Source organism: Sarcophilus harrisii, chromosome 5, assembly GCF_902635505.1.
Source record: "Sarcophilus harrisii chromosome 5, mSarHar1.11, whole genome shotgun sequence".
Taxonomy (NCBI): domain Eukaryota; kingdom Metazoa; phylum Chordata; class Mammalia; order Dasyuromorphia; family Dasyuridae; genus Sarcophilus; species Sarcophilus harrisii.
The window spans coordinates 94,320,744-94,341,457 of record NC_045430.1 but is presented as its reverse complement, the minus strand read 5'-3'; the positions used below and the strand labels follow the sequence as shown (position 1 = coordinate 94,341,457).

The 20,714-nt window shown below is 41.2% G+C and overlaps 1 protein-coding gene and 1 long non-coding RNA gene across 3 annotated transcripts; one reads left to right on the top strand and one right to left on the bottom strand.

The window, feature by feature from the left end:
• Positions 1 to 505: 505 nt before the first annotated feature.
• Positions 506 to 10,518, bottom strand: WNT10B (Wnt family member 10B). Of its 2 annotated transcripts, none has more exons than XM_031937987.1 (5): positions 9,688 to 10,518; positions 7,710 to 7,828; positions 7,272 to 7,534; positions 5,282 to 5,655; positions 506 to 4,459 (listed from the first exon to the last, which is right to left on the bottom strand). In XM_031937987.1, the coding sequence occupies exons 1-5, from the start codon at positions 9,694 to 9,696 to the stop codon at positions 4,001 to 4,003; spliced, it is 1,224 nt and encodes a 407-aa protein (XP_031793847.1). In that variant the 5' UTR covers positions 9,697 to 10,518; the 3' UTR covers positions 506 to 4,000. The 2 variants fall into 2 exon arrangements, with proteins under 2 accessions (XP_031793847.1, XP_003772489.1); XM_003772441.3 differs by lacking the exon at positions 9,688 to 10,518 and adding an exon at positions 9,155 to 9,436.
• Positions 10,519 to 10,850: 332 nt separating this feature from the next.
• LOC111721224 lies at positions 10,851 to 15,596 on the top strand. Its single transcript, XR_002770531.2, has 3 exons — positions 10,851 to 10,970; positions 12,635 to 12,797; positions 13,575 to 15,596. It is a non-coding gene; the product is annotated as an uncharacterized LOC111721224 (long non-coding RNA).
• The last annotated feature ends 5,118 nt before the right edge of the window (positions 15,597 to 20,714 follow it).

Sequence of the window (20,714 nt, the reverse complement as noted above, 5' to 3'; positions counted from 1 at the left end):
ATTCAAAAATAATTTTTATTTCCAATATGGTAATTATCTATAAATATAACCCAGATAAACAAAAATGCTTTGGAGAGATCCTCAATAATTTTTAATAGGCTAAAGATCACTGAAAACAAAAGTTTGAGAACCACTGATGTTACTATTCTCCTGAGGAATCTGTATGTGAGTCAGGAAGCAATCGTTAGAAACAAATATGAAACTACCAATTGATTTCAGATTGGGAAAACAGAACAACAAAGCTGTATATTATTATCTTATTTATTTCACTTTTATGCAGAATACATCATTTGGAATGCAGGGCTGGATGATTCAAAAGTTGGAATTAAGATTCCTAGGAGAAATATCAACAATGTCAGCTATGCTGATGATACAACTCTGATGGCAAAAAGTGAGGAGAAATTAAGAAGCCTCTTGATAAGAGAGAAAGAAAAAATTATACAAGCTAGTTTGAAGTTTAACATTAAAAAAAGATCTTGACAACTAGTCCTACCACTTCCTGGCAAATAGAAAAACTGGAAGCAGCATTAGATTTTATATTTTTGTGTGCAAAGATCACTACAGATGGTGACTGCAATCAGAATGTTAAAAGATGCTTCCTCTTTGGAAGGAAAGTTATGACAAATCTGAAAAACATACTAAAAAGCAGAGACATCATCTTGCCAAAAAAAAGTCTCTAGAGTCAAAACTATGGTTTTTCCACTAGCAATGTATGATTGTGAGAGTTAGACCATAAGGAAAGCTGAGCACGACAAAATTAATGCTTTCGAATTTTGGTGCTGGGAAACACTTTTGAGAGTCCCTTGCACAAACAAGGAGGTCAAATTAGTCAATTAGAAATTAATTCATTCACTGGAATGTCAAACACTAAATCTGAAGCTTAAATACTTTAGCCACATAATGAGAAGACAGGACTCATTGCAGAAGACCTTACTGTTGGGAAATATTAGACTTGTGAAAGGAAAAAGGAATGGCAGAGGATGAGATGGATAGTGTTATGATAACAACAAAAATAAACTTGGATAATCTTTTACAGATAGTGGAGAAGAGAAGGACTTCCCATTCTATAATCCATGGAGTCACTAAGAGTCAGACAAGGCTGAATGACTGAACTATAGCTAAAAATCAGCTCAAAGCTCTAATTTCAATTTGCAGGAACTTTACTGTTATTTGGCATAGGGGTGCAAGAGAAATCCGACTTAATCCCACCAGCATTTGACCTCAGTGATAAACATTCCCCCCCATGTCTTACCCGAATTCCATGAGTGTTTACATAACACACAATTGCTTCATCTTTTTTATCCCTTTCATTGAATCTTTATAGGGATATAGCTGGTGTGGCCCCATTTTCACCTCAACTCCAATTTTTATCAAAGAATTGTCCAACACTCTTCTCTAACTCTCCCACCGAACCAACTTGGCTTTTGTGGAGGTCTGGCAAGGAAGTGGAGCTCTTCACAGTGGTGGGCTGGCTTTTATCCAATGCTTCTACTCTAAGCCAGGGATACTTTTGAACCAAAAATCCAACTGCCAAGAGGAGGATAGAGATAAGGACCCTAATGTGGTCAGGAACAGTATCCTTTCCAAGGGAAGCTCTCAGTCCTTTTGTCTTTGTGCTTTTAAGGTCTTTGGCAAAAAGAAATGTCTACTCCAAGATCTGTGGGGATTCCCCACTCAGGGTAAATAGAAGTGGAGTTGAGAACATTTCTGCCGAAGGGCAGCTTCCTCCTTTTGAAGCTCCATCTGACAATCATTGAACTTACCCTTTTTCCTTCCCCACAATTCCCTCCCATTAACCAGAAGGTGGGTGTGCAGAAGGGAGGCATTACTTCAGTTCTTCCCTTCTTCCCTCCCATTCTGTGCCACTGGAGTTGAGCAAAGCCTGAAATTGCTGCACCCGCCCTGTGGGCTGCATCCTCTCAGTCACTGTCACTGACCCCGGGCCTGGGCCTGAGCCCAGTGCATGTGCCAGAGGAGCTGGGATGAGGGTGGAGAGTGTTGGCCTTGCTGACAAAATCTATTTGGAATTTCTCAAGGTTGTGGTTTGGGATTTCAGACTGCCAGAGAGTGTGTCTGAGAAAAGCAGAGAGAGAGCTAGAAAGAAAGGGAGAGGAATCTGGAAAAGGAAGATAAGGGCCTGTGATGTGTTTCCTGTGATTGGCCATGGGATAAAATAAAGCAAGTCTACCTACTATGGATAATCCTACTGGATATCAGAAATACCCAGAGAATGAACTCCATTCAAATCCACAGATCCCTTCCCAGCAGACATCTTCAACTTCAAAGTTAATGATTGAACTAAAAATGGAACGAGACCTAGAATGGATCACTACTCTGACTGTATGACCTTAGAGAATTTCCTCTTAACTTTTCTAGGTCACACTTTCTTCTTCTAGAAAATGATGGAATTGATTTAAGTGATTTTTAAGACTACTATCTAGTTACCTGATTTTTCAAGTAAAATTTCACTGGGGATTCCCAGAGAAATATTCACCTTACTATACACTAGGAAGTCTCCTGATTTCCTAAGAATTCTCAGAACTTCAGAAGCTTTCTGAATAGTATTTATAGCCATAGTATAGAGGAGAAGAGATTCTACTTTCAAAATCTGAGGAAATAATTTTAAAAGTGCAGGACTTTCATCCTTATGAATATGCAATTCATTTACATATATCTGCATACTCTCTTCTTCACTGACATTTGTTCTGATTATTTTCTGTGAAATTAGGACAGGGATAGAAAAAGTTTAGAATAAAAAGATTCCTCTTTCTATTCACATCTGACCAGTTTTCTTAAAGAGAGCTGAATTATTTTTTACCATATTGTAAAAAAGAATTGATTGTTCCCTGTTTCCTGTTCTGCCTTCTTAATTTTCCAATCTAGAAAAAATAGTAAAGTTTCCTTTCTTTTAAGTCTAAACTAGATTGAAACTTGGGTATCAGTCTGGAGCTGATTAGAAGATCCATATCATAGCCTCTGGTTATGGCCAAGGAGAAACTCCAAGACAACAGTCCAAAATATTTAGGGTTCTGTGCTTTATAGAGTGTAGAACAAACCAATGGCAAAATAAGGCATGACACTCTGACCTAGCATAGCCAGAAATCTTTTCCTTTTCCCAGTTAATGTTATGGGTCCCCATAAGCTAGAGGCCACTGAGATTGGAAGTTGAATCATGTTGGGAAAAAAAAGGTAGGAATAGGAATCCTGGACATACAGATATTTCACATCTGTCGCCACTAGCTCAGCGACTTGATTTTAATTTATTTCAATTACAAAGAGCATCCAAGAACAAGTCTCAGCAAAATAAATTATCTGTTCCCTCCCCTTCTTCTGGGGAAGACAGAAAAGATCAGAAAGTCCTAGTCTCTAGAACATCTCCTTTAGGATTCAGTAGAAAAGGAGGAAGACTTGGGAAACTAAAGGGTTGGAACAGGCATGTTCTAAGGAACGATTCCCAGTTATTTAGGCACTTTCCAGAAATAGATCCCCTTCTACTTTGCTTTCTTCTATTACTTCATAACAGGAGACCCAAGACTACTTGATAGAATTGTGAGAAGATTAGACACATGTGGATGGTTCTTAGAATACAGGCATTAATGGTTCTGCCCAACTCCTGGATACATTACATGGTACATACATTGTATAATCCTCACTCACCCAAGGGTCGGGAATCATGGGTTTTTCCATAGGGAGCAAGAAGATGTACAATCAAGTAGTTGGGTGACACCACAGTGAATTTCATCCTTGCCTATCCCCGAATGTGAAAGGCATAGAATAAGGCATGACAAGGGTAGGAGTTTCAGATCTTTCTTCCCAATCCTCTAATTATAGAGGGAAAACAAGAAAGGACATCTTACTGACCCATCAAGTTTTCACTCCCTGAAACTATTTCTGGGGAGGTACTGATGAATAAACCAAGCTTCAAAGGGCTAAAGAGAGCCCTTCCCTTTCCTCAGTTTCCATAGTGTGAATTAGGGTGGGAGATGGGGATGTGTCCCTCTCACTTGCAGACATTTACCCACTCAGTGACCTGGCACTCATCACAGAGAACATAACAGCACCAATGGAAACGGCAGTGGCATCTCTCAGCACGGGTCTGGCGGAGAACGTTATGCCCTCTTCCACAGCACAAACTCCCACAACCGTCCAGGAGGCGACTGGTCTTGTTGCAGACACGTCCCTGTGTGCCTGGTGATCCCAGGGCTGGCTCCCAATCACAAAAGTCAGGCGACTTCTCAAAGTAGACAAGCTCACCCGAGAGCCGGCGAGGGCGAAGCCGGGGCTGGAAGGCACCTGAGTTTCGGTTGTGGGCATTGATGAAGACTGCCCGGTTTAATCGTTCCCTAAGTGCTGCCCCAACAACCCGGAACTCTGGTGCTGCTCTCCAACAGGTCTTGAATTGGCAGCTGCCTGATGTGCCATGGCATTTACACTTCTGTTTCAGATTCTCAGTCACCACCTAGAGCATGGGGGTGAGGGATGGATGGTATGGGGGGACGTTTTCAGGTGCCATCAGGAAAGGGTGATGAATGAGAAGGAAAGGAGAAGTATCATGGAATTAGCAAATGGTAAGTTAATTTGAAAATATCTAGTCCAACCCCCTCATTTACATATGGGTAAACTGAGGTAAACAAGTAAAATGACTTGAATAAAATACATAATAACATAGTTTGTCAGATGAAGACAGGAATAGAATTTACTCTCAATGTCTTCCCACCCCCACCCCCAGGCAATTGGGGTTAAGTGACTTGCCCAGGATCACACAGCTGGGAAATGTTAAGTGTCTGAGGCCAGATTTGAACTCAAGTCCTCCTGACTTCAGGAGCTGGTGTTCTATCCACTGTACCACTTAGCTGCCCTGTGTTAAAAGGTATTTAAAATAATACCTTTAATAGTCAATATTAATTAATATTAATATTATTAGTCAATATTAATTAATATTAACATGAATAGTCAATATTAATTAATATTAATACCCTTAATTAGTCAATATTTGAGTAGAGGAGTTCAGATAAGAGTATTGATGAAGTTCCCCCCCACTCTCCCCCACAGAGTAATTCATCTTCCACCCATTCCCTCAAACACCATATACTCTTTATAAAACAAACTTTTCAGGTAATGAAGGCTGTTATTTCTGTGACTTTCCCATCATGGAAGTGAGATATAGGGCCAATCTTCCATGGAGATACCTTCCATGGAGGTATGACAAATAACATCCCCTCTCCACCCCTCACCCCCCCACATTAGCACAAACACACAACACTATCAAACAGTGCGGTACCTGTCTCCCCACCCGGTTGTTATGGATCCTCATTCGTGCCTGGATATCTCGTGGAGCCTCTCTCAAATCCAGAAAATCCCTAGAGAATTTTTCCCCAAAGTCCAGGTCATGGTTGCAGCCACCCCATTCCCATGTATCCTGGGGACCAGGGATGGTGCCTGAATTGGGTCCAAGGCCAACTGGGGAGTTAGGGGCACTTTTGCCACGGGAGAGTGTCTGTAGTTGTAACAGTTTGGCTCTCAGCCGGTCCTGTTCTCTACTGCCTTTCCAGCCACAACCACAACTCACCAGTTTACCAAGGCTGCAAGCCATGGCCACTGAGTGCATGACCCCAGCAGCTAGCATGGAGAAAGAGAAGGCAGTCTCTCGGAAACCTAGGAAAAAGCAACAAGTGCAAGAGGAATGAGTATGAGTAGACAAATAGGAAGAGGAGAAGGAATTACAGAACTACCCACCTGCTTAAGTTAGAACCTTGCTCAGTGCCCTGACAGAAGCCAAACTTTGAAGAATGGAGAGAAGGCATGGAGGAGCAAATGAACTTTGAAAATGTGTGCAAGACTCAACTGAAAGCATTTTGGGAAAGCACTGAGCAAACGAAGTTTAACCCTTAATTGACACGTATCAGCCCTCCCTCTTCCTGCCATTTACATATTACCTGGTGAACTAAAAGGATAGAAGGAGAGCCCACTGGAATTTTGTAAACCAAACCAAACCAAACCCAAACCACAACCAAAACCAAACAAAAAACTCATATACCCATGTGACTATAAATCATTCCTCCATCAACAAGACAAAGACTGCCCTTGAATTTTTTACTTAATTTCATCTGTATAGATGTATTTAATTCATGTAAAATGCATTTTAACTTCAATAGATAAGTACAAGACTTGAGTTCAGCTCAATTGTAAAGATATTACAGAGAATGATGGGAGAGTGATCTATCCTGGACCCCATACTGCTAGATAGAGATGGCCTTGGGATCTATGTCCTCCAAAAATAGGGAATACCTGCAAAGCTTGGCTGAAAGATAATTAGAGCTATAACCTTTTAACAGGTTTAGAAAAACCTACTTTCAAAACGGATTCCAAAGTTCTGGGTATCTTTTAGCGGAGAACTATTGGTCCTATATTTAATTTAGAGGAAGGGATGCCGGGAACTCCTTACAAAATCCTGGTGCAGCATCTGACTCCCCCATCATCCCTTCCCCGCGCATGGGAAGATGGGCTGCTAGTCCCAGCTCTCGATCCCCCCTCCCCACAAACAGCGAAGTTGTTCGCACTTGTCTTGGGAATTCCCCGCAGAAGAATAATAGACAGTTGTCTGTTAACACTTTCTTCCCCAAAGCACAGCCTCTATCCCCTACATTAAGCCCGGTTTTCACTCATTCGGTGATTTAAATTGGGGTCGGAGAAGAAGCGGCCACTTAGACCTGGACCCAGCGATCTGTTCTCACCCTTCCCCTTGTTCCTCCTCATCTGCTCGGGTGAGTGCCACCTGGGGCTCTCGCAGCAGGGAGAGGAGGGGGATAGTCCTCGGCTTCAAAGCCACCGGGGTCTTTGTTCCAGCGACAGCTCCTGGGAACCCCAGCAATTAGGGGAGCAGGTTTAACCCTTAAACGGCTGGCGGCGTCTCCCGCCTCCACTGCGGCCGCGAAGGGCAAGGCCCGGGCTTGTCAGAGTGGGAGGTGGAGAGAGGAATGGGGGAGGTAGTAGGGGGACGTTTGAAGCTCTCAGCGCTGGGGGAATCTCCCAACTCGCAGGTGCAGCCCGGGTCAGGGTGTGCAGAGCCTAGGGAAGGTGGGGGTGGAGCGGGGATTGGAAAGCAGCTGCTTCGCCTGCAGCGCAGCAGGTGGAAAGCTGGGAGCATGTCGGGAGCCCAGCGAATCACGGAGGGGCGCAGGGCTGGAGGCCCAGGCGGGCAAGAAGGAGAAGGGGATTCCCAGGTGAGGCCCTCCCTCGGCTTTTCTCTTTTCCTGGGGCTTACTCCTCACCCCGCTTGAGGATGGCGCTGTGGTGGGGCAGCCGGCCGCTGGCCTCCAGGGAAGAGCAGTTCCAGCGCTGATCCCGAAGCTGGTGCTGGCACTCGTGCACCGCGAGGTGCAGGCCCTGTAGCGCGGATGCTGTCACGTCGGGGCTGCGCAGGCACAGGCCGAACTGCCGCTTACTGAGACCAGGCAGCGTTAGGCACACCGTGTTGGGAGTGAGCGGAGGCTCCCCCGCAAGTTTCAGCCCCAGGATTTCATTGCTCAATGCTCTGGGGACATAGAAAAGTTTCGTCGGAGAATGGAGACCAAGGGTCAAGCCGGCGGTCCCACTCTCCATGATCTAGATGCCCCAGGTTCTACTAGCATCCGTCCATATTCCCCCCCTTTTCTCAGGGAGGATTGGGGTGGTGCTAGACAGGCTCAAGGATTCCGCCCATGGCTTACCTACTGCAGAAGAAGAGGAGTAGGAGCCCGGCGAGGCCTGAGGGCAGAGGCCATAACCGTGGCTCCTCCGTCATGTCCTGGCCAGGGCCTGCTGGCTCCAGCGGCAACTTCTTCAGAATCTGTGTGAATAAGTAGTAATACTGCATCTTAGCCAGCTACTTGACAGCCTCGCGAGTGGGGAGGTCTGTTCTCTGGGTCTCTCCTTTTCTCTCTTTTTAATAAAGATTTTTATTTTCAACATTCACCCTTGCAAAACCTTGCGTTCCAATTTTTTCTTCTTCCTTTCCCCCCCTCCCCTAAACAGCAAATAATCCAATATATGTTAAACATATGCAATTCTTCTATACATATTTCCACAATTATCCTGCTGCACAAGAAAAATCAGATCAAAAAGGGGAAAAAATGAGAAAGAAAACAAAATGAAAATACTATGTTGTGATCCACACTATGATCCCACAGTCCTCTCTCTGGGTGCCCTCTCCATTACAAAATTACAAATTCTCCTTCTCTATAGTGACTCAAACTCTGTATTTCTGGTGAAGCCCCATAGATCCAAATACCTCGAAACTCAGGGTTTCCTAGAAGCCCAGAGGAGTAGCAGACTATTTCTCAATGGGAATGGAAGAGATGCTGACCCCGACACTTCAGGAACCTACAGAAAACTCACAGAACTTCCCAGAGAAATATGCATGTCTGTCAAAGACATGCCCAGAGACCAAAAGGCTTGAACACACTTGAACACAAAATTAGACTATTCACACACACACACCCCCATACCCGCAGTGGCTTTTGATGGTGGCTCCCTCTGCTAGCACAGTGCAGCTCCGTGCCTCACATCTTATCCCGCCACAGAGTTCAGCCATCTCCCTTCCCCTCAGTCAGGCTGTGGCAGTGGGGCGGAGCCCTCAATGGGTTCCACTGGACCAAGGAGATACAGTTGTGGTCTCCACCGCCCCAGTCCTTAGGGCAGCCTTAAGAACTCTATGGCTACTACCTCTGCTACTCTTTAGTGAGAGAAGTTTGAGGGTAATGAGCCCAGAAGCCACTCCTCCCCTATAGACTTAGGGAATCCCCAGGCCCGCCGCCTACACTCCACCCTGATCCACTCGGGAGCAATGGGGACGGGATAGGGGGAAGAGTATAGATGCTATTAATTGGAGGGGAGAGCTCTCCTCCGTGGGGAAGCTTCAATTAGAGGGAGTTTGAATTCAGCCATTCTGCCACGCTCACGCCTCCAACCCTCTAGAGGCACAATCTTCAGCCTGCATCCTAGGAATTCCAGGCTTGGACCCATTTCTCTCCTCTTGTAGAATGCCTTCCTAACCCACTAAGAAACTCAGAGGTTTCTTTCTCTCGTTGTGTCTCCAGCTCTCTTGATTTCTATCTTTCTACTTCTATCTGACTGTGTGTCTGTCCCACTTCAGTGCCGAAGAGTTCCCTGTTACCTCCAGTGGCTTGCGTCCCGAGGTCTCGACTGCTGTGATTCTGTCCCCCTCCCGCCACTCGAGTTGTTCCAGCCGTGGGGAGGCTGGGTCAGGCTCTACCCCCTTCGCGGTACCGCATTCTTCCAGAGCCGGCCACTCCTCTTCCTCGCTTCTCCAGAGCCGCCGCCAGGAGGGTGGGAGGGAGCTAGGGGCACTGGCTCTGTTCTTATGGCAGTCGGAGGCTGCTTTGCCTAGGCTGAGTGAACTCCGGCTCCTCCCAGAGCCTCGAGCATCCCCACCCCTCGGTTATCCGCCCCGTCCCCAACCCCCACTCCACCTGACCCGGTGAGAAGCTGCAGCTTCTAGGTACCTCCCTACTCGGCCCAGTTCATCTCCCAGAAATCCCCCTTCCCCGCTTCATTCTCTCTCCCTCCTCCCCCCCAAACACAGACAGACACACGTACGCGCGCACACACAGCCACTCCTCAAATGCCCTACTCTTGACAGAATTTGACTAGACTCGGAACTGAAAGGAATTATGTCCCTTAACCTACCAGTTCCATACTTAACGCCTTATTGCTGGAAGGGCGGTAGGTGGCTGTTAGTAACCAGGACTTTTGCCGCTTTGTTCCAGTTTCCCTCCCCTAGGAACAGGGTGAATAGGGACGCTGCTACAAGAAGCTCCTCAATGAGAAGGGGCAGGAGCTGGGAATCTATGGCACACTGTGTGATGTCTTGCGGCTTCGGGCCAGCCCATGTGAGAGCACGGGGGACAGGTTGCCTCAGAACAGGGGAGAACAGCCCCGCTGGGATTGTCCAAAACCTAGGAACGCAGCTTTCTTCACAGCCAATTCCTTTCTGCTCAGCTATTTCTTCCCGTGACCCTCCATGGCCCGCTAGCCCAGGACTTCCAACCGTCTCCCCAATCCTCTTAAACCTCCGCATCTGTGCAGACATCACCTACGATCCGGCTGGTTCCGGAGGACTCTCTGAGTTTAAGCTCTCATTTAGGTGGCTACCCAGAATCAGACCCCAGGGGCCGGATCTAAGTTGAAGTGGCCTGGGTGGCGGAGGCGGAATCGGAGTCAAAGACGACTGCCTTGGGGCCGCCTAGTCTGAGAACCAACGTTGCAGCGAAGGGGTTAGGCTCCAGGCCTGACTCACCCTCCAAGCTTTAACCACCGCCGGCTATTTTTGCTTCAGAAGAGGGGCCCCGGCTTCCCAGCCTCCCCCGGCCCCTGCCAGACCGCAGCCCAGGGCCCCAACGGGCCCCGAGCTGCAGCTTCTAGTTGACTCAGCTGCCAGGCAGCGAGGGGTGTTGGGTCTTGAGGCTGATACCCGCCACCACCATCAACCCTTCCGTGGCCACCTGCCTACTCTTTTCGCTGCCGCCCTCCCCTCCTCCTCCCCTCCAACCCCACCCCCAGTCCCCGGCGATCTCAACTGTAGCTTGTTTTGGTTTTTGTTTTTTTCGAACTGTCCTAGTGTATGGAGGAATGAGGAGATGGGAAGGTACTTTTGTGAGGTCCGAAAGTAGAGATGTTAGGCGCGAGAACCTAGAACTTGCACGTTTCAAAAATCTTTTCCCTCAATTCCAGGACATTGATTTCTATCCCCGCCCCAGTCCCTTCTGCCACCAAAGGGTCTTTTCCGACGCTTTTAGATAACAACACTTTTCCATGGCTCCCTTAGAGAGATCAGCATTTGTGAGTATGTTGGGAAGGCTTTCAGACATTCCGGGTGACCAACAACTATTTTTCTCTGTCTTAGGGTTTCCCTTCGTCTTATTCCTTGCTGGAACAGAGTTCTTGTCTTTAGAGGAGAACATCATATTTAAGTAAGTTGAAGGTGAAAATTTTGGGGGAAATTATCAATCATCTTTGATGCTCTTGAATCATGGAAGGAAGAAAACAAGCATCTACTATGGTATCGTTTTTAAGTACTTTACAAATATCTCATTTGCTCCCCAGAACAATCCTCGTAGGGAGCTGCAATTATTATCTCCATTTTACAGCTGAGCTAATTGAGGCAAACAGTGGTTAAGTGACTTACTCAGTTTCACACATTTAGCAAACATGTATTATGTGCCAGCCACTTTAACTTAGCTCTAGAGATACCAAAAGAATAATGAAATTAGTACTTGTCTTCAAGGAGCTTACAGGAAGAAACAATAGATAAATGAGGCGGAAATAAAGGGGAAATGAGGGGAAGAGAAGGCACTAGCTGCTGGAGGATAAGTAAAGGATTTTGGTAGATGATAGTTGAGTTTAGTTTTGTAGTAATACAAGAGGCAGAGGAGAAAAGGGAGTACATTCTAGACATGGAGGAAAGTCCAAGGAAGGAGGGGAATGGAACATCATGTGTAATGAACAGCAAATAAGCCAATATAGCTGGATGGGAGTTTGTGGAAGGGAATAAAACTGGAAAGGTAAGAGGTTGTAAGGAGTTTTAAAGGCCAAACAGGTGAGTGAATATATATTGATCCTAGAAGTAATAAAGAACAACTAGATTTACTTTTAAATTTTATTAAAGCTTTTTATTTTCAAAACACATGCATGGATAATTTTTCAACTTGATCCTTTGCAAAACCTTATGTTTCAAATTCTCCCCCTTTCCCCACCCCCTTCCCTAGATGGCAAGTAATCCAATATATGTTAAACATGTGCAATTTTTCTGTACATATTTCTACAATTATGGTGCTACACAAGAAAAATCAGATCAAAAGAAAAAAATGAAAAAGAAAACAAAATGCATGGAGACAATAACAAAGAGTGAAAATGCTATGTTGGGATCCACACTCAGTCTCCACAGTACTCTGAATGTAGATTGTTCTCTTCATCCTAAAATATTGGAATTGGCTTCCATCATCTCATTGTTGAAAAGAGCCACTGATCTTTGTATAATCTTGTTGCTGTTTTCAATGATCTCCTGGTTTTACTCATTTCACTTAGCATCAGTTCATGTAAGTCTCTCCAAAATTACAATGTTTTGTAGAATGATAAAGAAAGTGTCTGAGACCAGACTTGAACTCGGGTCCTCTTGATTTCAGGATTGGTGTTCTATGCACTACACCAACTATCTACCACCTTGGTCTTTCTCCTGAGCTCCAGACATACATTACTAACTGCCTATTTTGACATTTCAAAGTGGCTGTCCATTAAACTCAACATTTCAAACTCAATACTTCCAAAATAAAGCTCATGACTTCCTGTCAACTGGCTTCTCTTCTAAATTTTCCTATTACAGTTAAAGGCAACACCGATTTCAAATATTCCCTATTCCTTTCTGTCCTCACTCTCTAAGTGAGTGACACTCACTCACTCATCCCACAAATGCAATCAATTGTTAAATGTTGTCATTGTAAACTCTTATGAATCTCTTTCTCTTCATTAATATAACAAGCTATCCTTATCACCTCTGGACTATTGCAATTGTCTCAAGTCTCCCCGACTCTAAAGTCCAGCTCTAAGGAGGTCACTCTTTCCCTCTTAAATATTCTAGGTGGGATTTCAGAGAGCCCATGAAAGCTGATGAGAATGCAGAGAAAAAAAACACAAGAAAAACAGAACCTTGACAGTATATTTGGAGTTAGCATGACTGGATGAACAACAGATTGAAGAATCAGAAAACAGCAGTGTCTACTTTTTATTCTCTCTTAATCATTGTAAGTTTCTCAGTTTAGCTACTTTAGTATCACTGTATCTTAAAATTAAAAATAAATTGCATAAGGACTGGTCCTTTATATTCATCACTTTTCCTGCAAGTGTGAATCAATCTTAGTATTACTGAATTCAGTAGTAAATTAAGTGTGCATCCAAGAGGCAGGCCTTGAACTCATCTCTTAGCTTCAGGTTAAAAGGGACCAGAATCTATTTATCATGCTACATTGTCTTTACAATTTTAAAAGAGTATATGCATATGCTTATACATAAGCAAATCTCTGTATTTTGGTAGTGGTCTGCTTTCACTTATATTATCTTATTTGATTCTTACCATAACTCCTTGAATAAACTGTGGGAATAGTGCTCTCTCCATTTTACAAATACATAAATGCAATGATTTGTCAAAAGTCACATATCAAGTAAGTATCAGAGATAGGACTAGATTCCAAATCTGGTCTCCCAAAATGCACTGGGGGACAAACATTGTCTTCTATCCTTCCTCCCCTCCTTGTTCTCTCTATCCCCTCTATCAATTCCAGGATTTCCTGCTGCTAATGGTCTCAGACTTCCAGTGCCATTACCTTTGGCCAGAGCCTGCAGGATGGAGTTGGAGTAGGACTGAGGACCTACACCCATTTTCTAATCCCCCAAACATGTAATCCCACTCAAAGTGGGAGTAGAGGGAGGGAACCCAGGAGACCCTGACCTCAGGCTATGTAGGGATAAAGGGCGGAGTGAAGGAGAAATGGCTAAAGATGTCTCCAAATTTCCCTTTCCAGGAGGTCCAAGGTGCTACCCTTCCCAGCAGAAGGAATGAAAAGACAGCAAATGCAAAGTGGGAGAGGAATAAGATTCCTGTGAGGGAGGAGCGGAAGAAAACAGAAGTGCACTAGAGGTCGGGGAAGCATGCAGCTAAAGACCAGACCATTCCCCAGGGACCCGCCCCCCTCCCCTCCTGCCTTCCCCCAGCTTGTATTTGTCTTGGCTGGGTTCTGGATGACTCATCTGCTATAGAGTTGCTGATAGGGACAGCCAGGGCCGGGAAACCCAAATTATAGGCTCTCTGTGAACTCAGCTCTCTCTCCTTCCCATTGCTCTTCAACTCTCAGAGCTCTGATATAGGCTGCCACCAGAGGGCAATAAAGAACGCAGGCTGCAAAAAGCTTTGACGTTTGTCCTACCTCAAGGTCACTAGGGCAGAGACTCCATAAAGTGAATTCTTTATATTAAGTATTAATGGTACCTACCTACAGGCCTTACAGAAGAAATACAAGACATTCATAGCTGAAAAGTTAATGGAACTTCAGGTTTGAAATTCCCAAGGCACTTACTCAATTTTGCTCCCACTTTTAAAAAAATTGTATTTCTTGCTGCAGAGCCAACATAATTATTCATTTAGCAAAGGATCTCTTGCTCAGTTCTGGGTCATAATAGTTTTATTGGCATTTCTATAAGTGTAGAATAAGGAAGTCTTTAATGTTTGTATCATATTTTAAACTAAAAGAGAGAGATAGCTAAGAGATCAGGATTGATTTTGCCTGATCCACTGTGAGTTACCAGAGCCTAAACTCAATAGATTCTTCTTTCTCTTGAAAGATACTTAAATACAATTGTGATCTCATCAATTTGAAGATTCCTTCTAGAGACACAGACTAAAATGCACCAGTGCTTGACCATCCTTATTTGATTTTTGTCCATTTCCTCCATAAGTTCATCTCTTTTTTTTTCTGTTTTGAATCTATGTAAGAATGCTTAAGTTTGCTGAAGTATATGAAATTTTACATAACAAAAATTCACAGCCTCTACTTGAAAGACCTACAGTGAAAGGAACTCACTACTTCTAAAAGTAACCTTTTGGGGATTGTTCTAAATGTTAAGAAATTTTTCTTAGACAGCAAGTCTAAATTTGTCTCATCATAGCTCTAAGGAAGTTGGTCTTTCATTGACTTAATCACAGAAAAGGGGGCAGAGAAGTAAAAATTAACTGTGAAATGCAGTCACACAGCAGATACTTTTTGGGGGTATGAATGACTTCCTGGACTCAGTGAAAAAGAGAGCAACTACATAGGATGCAGAATGATAGACTATCATTACCCAAATGATAAATGGCGAAAAGATATGAATAGGCAATTATAGTAAAAAAAAATCTAAGTTATCAATAGCCATATGAAAAGTGCTCCAAGTTACTAATAATTGTATAAGTACAAATGAAAATAATTCTGAGGTCTACTTCAGACTCATCAGATTGGGAAAAAAAAGACAAATACTGGAGGAACTATGGGAAAATAGGCACATTTATGCATTATTAGTGGAACTATGAACTCAGCGATTCTGAAAAACAATTACTCCCCTCCCTCCCAACTACTAAATTAAACTCACTGAAACCACTATCTATATGCCTCTTTGGTCAAAAAGGACCAGTTTGTACAAAAATATGTATTGTGCTTCTTTTGTGATGGCAAAGAACTGGAAATTGAGGGAAGCCTATAAAATGGAAAATAGCTAAACAAGTTATGATATATTAATGAGATGGAATACCATGATGTCATAAGAAATGATAATGGAATGACTTCAAAAAACTTTAAGAGACTTATATGAACAAATTAAGAGGGAAGTGAGCAGAACTGGGAGAACAATGTATTCAACAACAGCTATACTGCAAAGACAGATACTTTTGAAAGACTTAGAAACTCTGATCAAAGGATTCTATCCACCTCTTGAGCAGTGATGAATTCAATTACAGATTGGATTGTACATTATTTTTGATGGTCAATGAAGAAATTTGTTTTGCTTGATGATATATATTTGTTGTTTTTAAAAATTTATTTTTTAATACATGTTACTTTATGAGTCATATTGGGAGAGAAAAATCAGAACAAAAGGGAAAAAAACACAAGAGGAAAAAAAACAGAAAGAAAAATGAATATAGGATATGTTGATTTACATTCAGTCTCCATAGTTCTTTTTTTCTGGATGCAGATAGCCTTTTCTATCCAAAGTCTATTGAGATTGCCTTGAATTTCTGAACCACTGAGAGGAATCAAGTCTTTCATAGTTGATCATCACACATTCTTGCTGTTAGTGTACAATATATTCCTGGTTCTGCTTATTTCGCTCAGCAGCAGTTCTTGGAAATCTTTCCAGGTTTTTCTGAAATCATCTTGTTCATCATTCTTTATGGAACAATAATATTCCATTTTTTTCATATACCACAACTTGTTCAGCCATATCTCAATTTTGATGGGCATCTACTCATTTTCCAGTTCTTTAGTACTACAAGAAGAACTGTTACAAATATTTTTGCACATGTGGGTCCTTTTCTCTCCTTTATGATGTCTTTGGGATACAGACCAGTAATGGCACTGCTTGCTAAAAGGATATGCACAATTTGATAGCCCTTTGGGGGAAGTTCCAAATTGCTTTATAGAATGGTTGGATCATTTCATTACTTCACCAACAATGTATCAGTATCCTAATTTTTACACATCTCCTCCAACACTTATTGTATTTTCCTGTCATTTTAGCCAATCTAAGAGGTGTGAGATGATATTATCTCAGTTGTTTTGATTTTTGCATCTCTAATCAATAGTGATTTAGAGCATTTTTTCATATGACTATAAATGGTTTTCATTTCATCATCAGAAAATTGTCTGTTCATATAATTTATTTGACCATTTATCAGTTGGGGAAGAACTAATATTCTCATAAATTTGACACAGTTCTTTATATATTTTAGAAATAAGACCTTTATCAGAAGCACTAACTGTAAATTTTTCCCCCCCAGTTTTTGTATTTTGTACCATAAAAACAGAATCTTGTTTCTGTTGGTTTTGTTTGTGTAAAAAATTTTTAATTTAATATAATGAAAGTTGTTCATTTTGCTTTTCATAATGTTCTCTAGTTCTTCTTTGGTCATAAATTCCTCCCTTCTTCAAACATCTGATAGGTAAATTATCCCTTTCTCTCCTAATTTGCTTATGACATCATCCTTTTAACCATTTTCACCTTATTTTGGCATAGGGTGTGAGATATAGGTCGATAAAGAATTTCTAACATATTATTTTCCAGTTTTCTCAGCAACTTTTATCAAATAGTGAGTTCTTATCCCAGAAGCTGGAGTTTTTTTTTTTTTTTTTTTGGGGGGGGGGTTATCAAATACTAGATTACTATAGGCCTTGATCATTGTGTTGTGTATATCTAATCTATTCCATTGATTCCCCACTCTATTTCTTAGCCAATACCAAATGGTTTTGATGACTGATGCTTTATAATATAGTTTTAGGCCTGGCACTGCAAAGTCACCATTCTTTGTATTTTTTCTCTACTAATTCCCTTGATATTCTTGACCTTTTGTTCTTCTAGATGAAATTTGTTATTATTTTTTCTAGTTCTATGAAATAATTTTTTTGGCAGTTTGATTGGTATGGCACTGAACAAGTAGACAAATTTAGGGAGAATTGTTATTTTCATTATATTAGCTTGGCCTGCTCACAAGCAATTGATATTTTCCAATTGCTTAGATATGACTTTATTTGTGTTCGAAGTGTTTTATAATTGTGTTCATATTGTTTCTAGGATTGATTATATATATTTGTAACAGGGGTTTTGTTTTTCTTGCTTTTTCAATGGGGTGGAGTGTGATGAAAAATAGAAAAAGTGGATCTTTGTGAAAATAAAATAATATTGAATTTTTAAAAATGATAAGCCATGCTTTAGGATGACCTTTAAAGTTAGTTTACTTAGACTAAGTGAATATAATAAAAATGACAATACTACTTAAATTAATCTACTTATTTAGTGCCATACCAATCAAACTCCCAAGAAATTATTTTATAGACTTAGAAAAAATAGTAACAAAGTTCATCTGGAAGAACAAAAGGTCAAGAATTTCAAGGAAATTAATGGAAAAAAATGCCATTGAAAGTGACCTATGCCAGACCTAAAACTATATTATAAAGCAGTGGTCATCAAAACCATCTGGTACTAAGAAATAGAGTGGTGGATCAGTGGAATAGATTAGGATCACAAGACAAAATAGGCAATAACTATAGCAATTTGGTGTTTGACAAACCCAAAGTCCCCCAGCTTTTGGGATAAGAACTCACTAATTGACAAAAACAGCTGGGAAAATAGAAAACTAGTATGGAAGAAATTAGGGCTCAACCCACACCTAACACCACATACTAAAATAAGGTCAAAATGGGTTTATGATTTAGACATAGTGATATTATAAGCAAATTAGAAGAATATAGAATAGTTTACCTCTCAGATCTGTGGAGAAAGAAGGAATTTGTGTACAAAGAAGAATTGGAACTCATAATTGAACATCAGATAGATAATTTTGATTATATTAAGTTAAAAAGTTTTGTACAAGGGGTGGTGGAGTGGGGGGAAGAAGGGGAAAAGTCGGAACAGAAGGTTTTGCAAGGGTCAATGTTGAAAAACTACCCATGCATATGTTTTGTAAACAAAAGGCTATAATTTAAAAAAAAGGTTTTTATACAAACAAAACTAATGCAGATAAGATCAAAAGGAAAAAAGTAAATTGGGAAAACTTTTTATATTTAAGGGTTCTGCCAAAGGCCTCATTTCTCAAATATAGAGAGAATTGACTCAAATTTACAAGAATTCAAGCCATTCTCCAACTGATAACTGGATAATTGGATAAATGGTCAAAGGCTATGAACAGACAATTTTCAGATAAAGAAATTAAAACCATTTCTAAGCATATGAGAAGATTCTCTAAATCACTATTGATCAGAGAAATGCGAAGTAAGACAACTCTGAGATACCACTACACAACTCTCAGATTGACTAAAATGACAGGAAAAGACAAGGACAAATGTTGGAGGGGATGTGGGAAAACAGGGACACTGATACATTGTTGGTGGAATTGTGAATACATCCAGCCATTCTGGAGAGCAATTTGGAACTATGCTCAAAAAGTTATCAAACTGTGCATACCCTTTGACCCAGCAGTGTTTCTTTTAGGCCTATATCCCAAAGAGATCTTAAAGGAGGGAAAGAGACCCACATGTGCAAAAATGTTTGTGGCAGCCCTGTTTGTAGTGGCAAGAAACTAGAAACTGAGTGGATGCCCTTCAATTGGAGAATGGCTGACTAAGTTATGATATATGAATGTTATGGAATATTATTGTTGTATAAGATATGAGAGGCCTGAAGAGACTTACATGAACTGATGTTAAGTGAAATGAACAGAACCAGGAGATCATTGTACATGGTAACAACGATATTATACGACAATCAATTCTGATAAACGTGACTCTTTCCAACAGTGAGATGACTGATGCCAATTCTAATGATCTTGTGACAAAGAGAGCCATCTACACCCAGAGAGAGGACTAATATTCTCACTCTTTTTGTTGCTGTTCACTTGCATTTTGTTTTCTTACTCATTATTTTCCTATTTGATCTAATTTTTTTTCTTGTGCAGCAAGAGAATTGCATAAATATGTTTACACATATTGGATTTAATATATATTTTAACATGTATAACAAGTATTGGATTGTTTGTCCTCTAGTGGAGGGGGGGGAAAGGGGAAAATCTGAAACACAAGGCTATGCAAGGATCAATGTTGAAAAATTATCCATTCATATGTTTTAAAAAGAAAAAGTTTTTAAAAAAGAAAATAAAGAACAAACAACAACAACAAAAATAAACATAACATACAAAGTAAAAAAAAAAATAATGTTAGTTTCCTGAGCCTAGGAGACAAACTGAGAGAACTTAGCTCCTAATTGAAGGAGCAGAAGAATCATGGAAGTGGAGAAAAGACTATAGGAAGCCAGATGGAACACAGAGAGCAGAACAGCAGGCAGAAACAATCATTCCAAATTAAGGGCTAGGACTCTAGTATTGAGGCAACTTGGATCAATACATAGAACAAAAACTGATTTGCTGAAACCCTCAGTCTATGAGATTCGGGACAAGAATGCTACATTTCCTTTCTTTTTTTGAGCTACTTCATGAAAACCTGAAAGGAGGCAGGAAGAGTTAACCTTTTTTTGTTTTAAATATTTATTTTTAGGCATAGTGGTAATTATCCATAATTATAATTACCAATTGGAAATACAATTGGGAAGCAATAACTAGAGATAAGAAGCAAGAGAAACATCCTCAGAGAAGAGAGATAAAGATAGAAATAATAGCACTGAACTGTTTTTCTCAGGAATCTGTTTCTGTCTGGGGGCTCAGAGCTAACACAAATATATATATAAACTATTTCAATACTATTTTGATAGTATTTCCCAGAAGGAGGGAGATATTTTTGTTGTTGTTGGTTAGTCATTTTCAGTCATGTACAATTCTTTGTGATGTTTTGGGGGTTTTCTTGGCAAAGATACTGGAGTGCTTTGCTATTTCCTTTTGCAACACATTTTAAAGATGAAGAGCTATGATGAAAGGGTTAAGTGATTTGTCCCTGGTCATACAGCTGGTCAGTATCTGAGGCTGGATTTGAACTCAGCTCTTCCTGACATTAGGCCCACAACTCTATCCACTTCACTTCTTAGCTGCTCCAGAAACAATGCTGACATTGGGAAAAATAGTGAGAACAACCAGTCAGCAATATGGTTAAGGATAAATAGGAGTGCTGAATACCCATAATCACTACAATATTCCTTTTAAGATTGCTATACAATTTCCACTCTATTCCTAATTCTCTCCTCTTAAGAATAAAAAAAAAAAGTCCAGTTCCTCTACCATATGATATACCTTCACAGCCTTTAAGTAAAGCAATTCTGTTTACTTTGAACCTTCTCTTCTTTAGGCTAAATAAATCTAGTTACTTTCACAGTTCCTTATATGATGTGGACTCATGACTCTTCTCTAAAAACTGTTCAGCTTATAACACTCCTTTTTTTCAGAACTAAACCCAGTAGTCCAGATGGCATCAGTC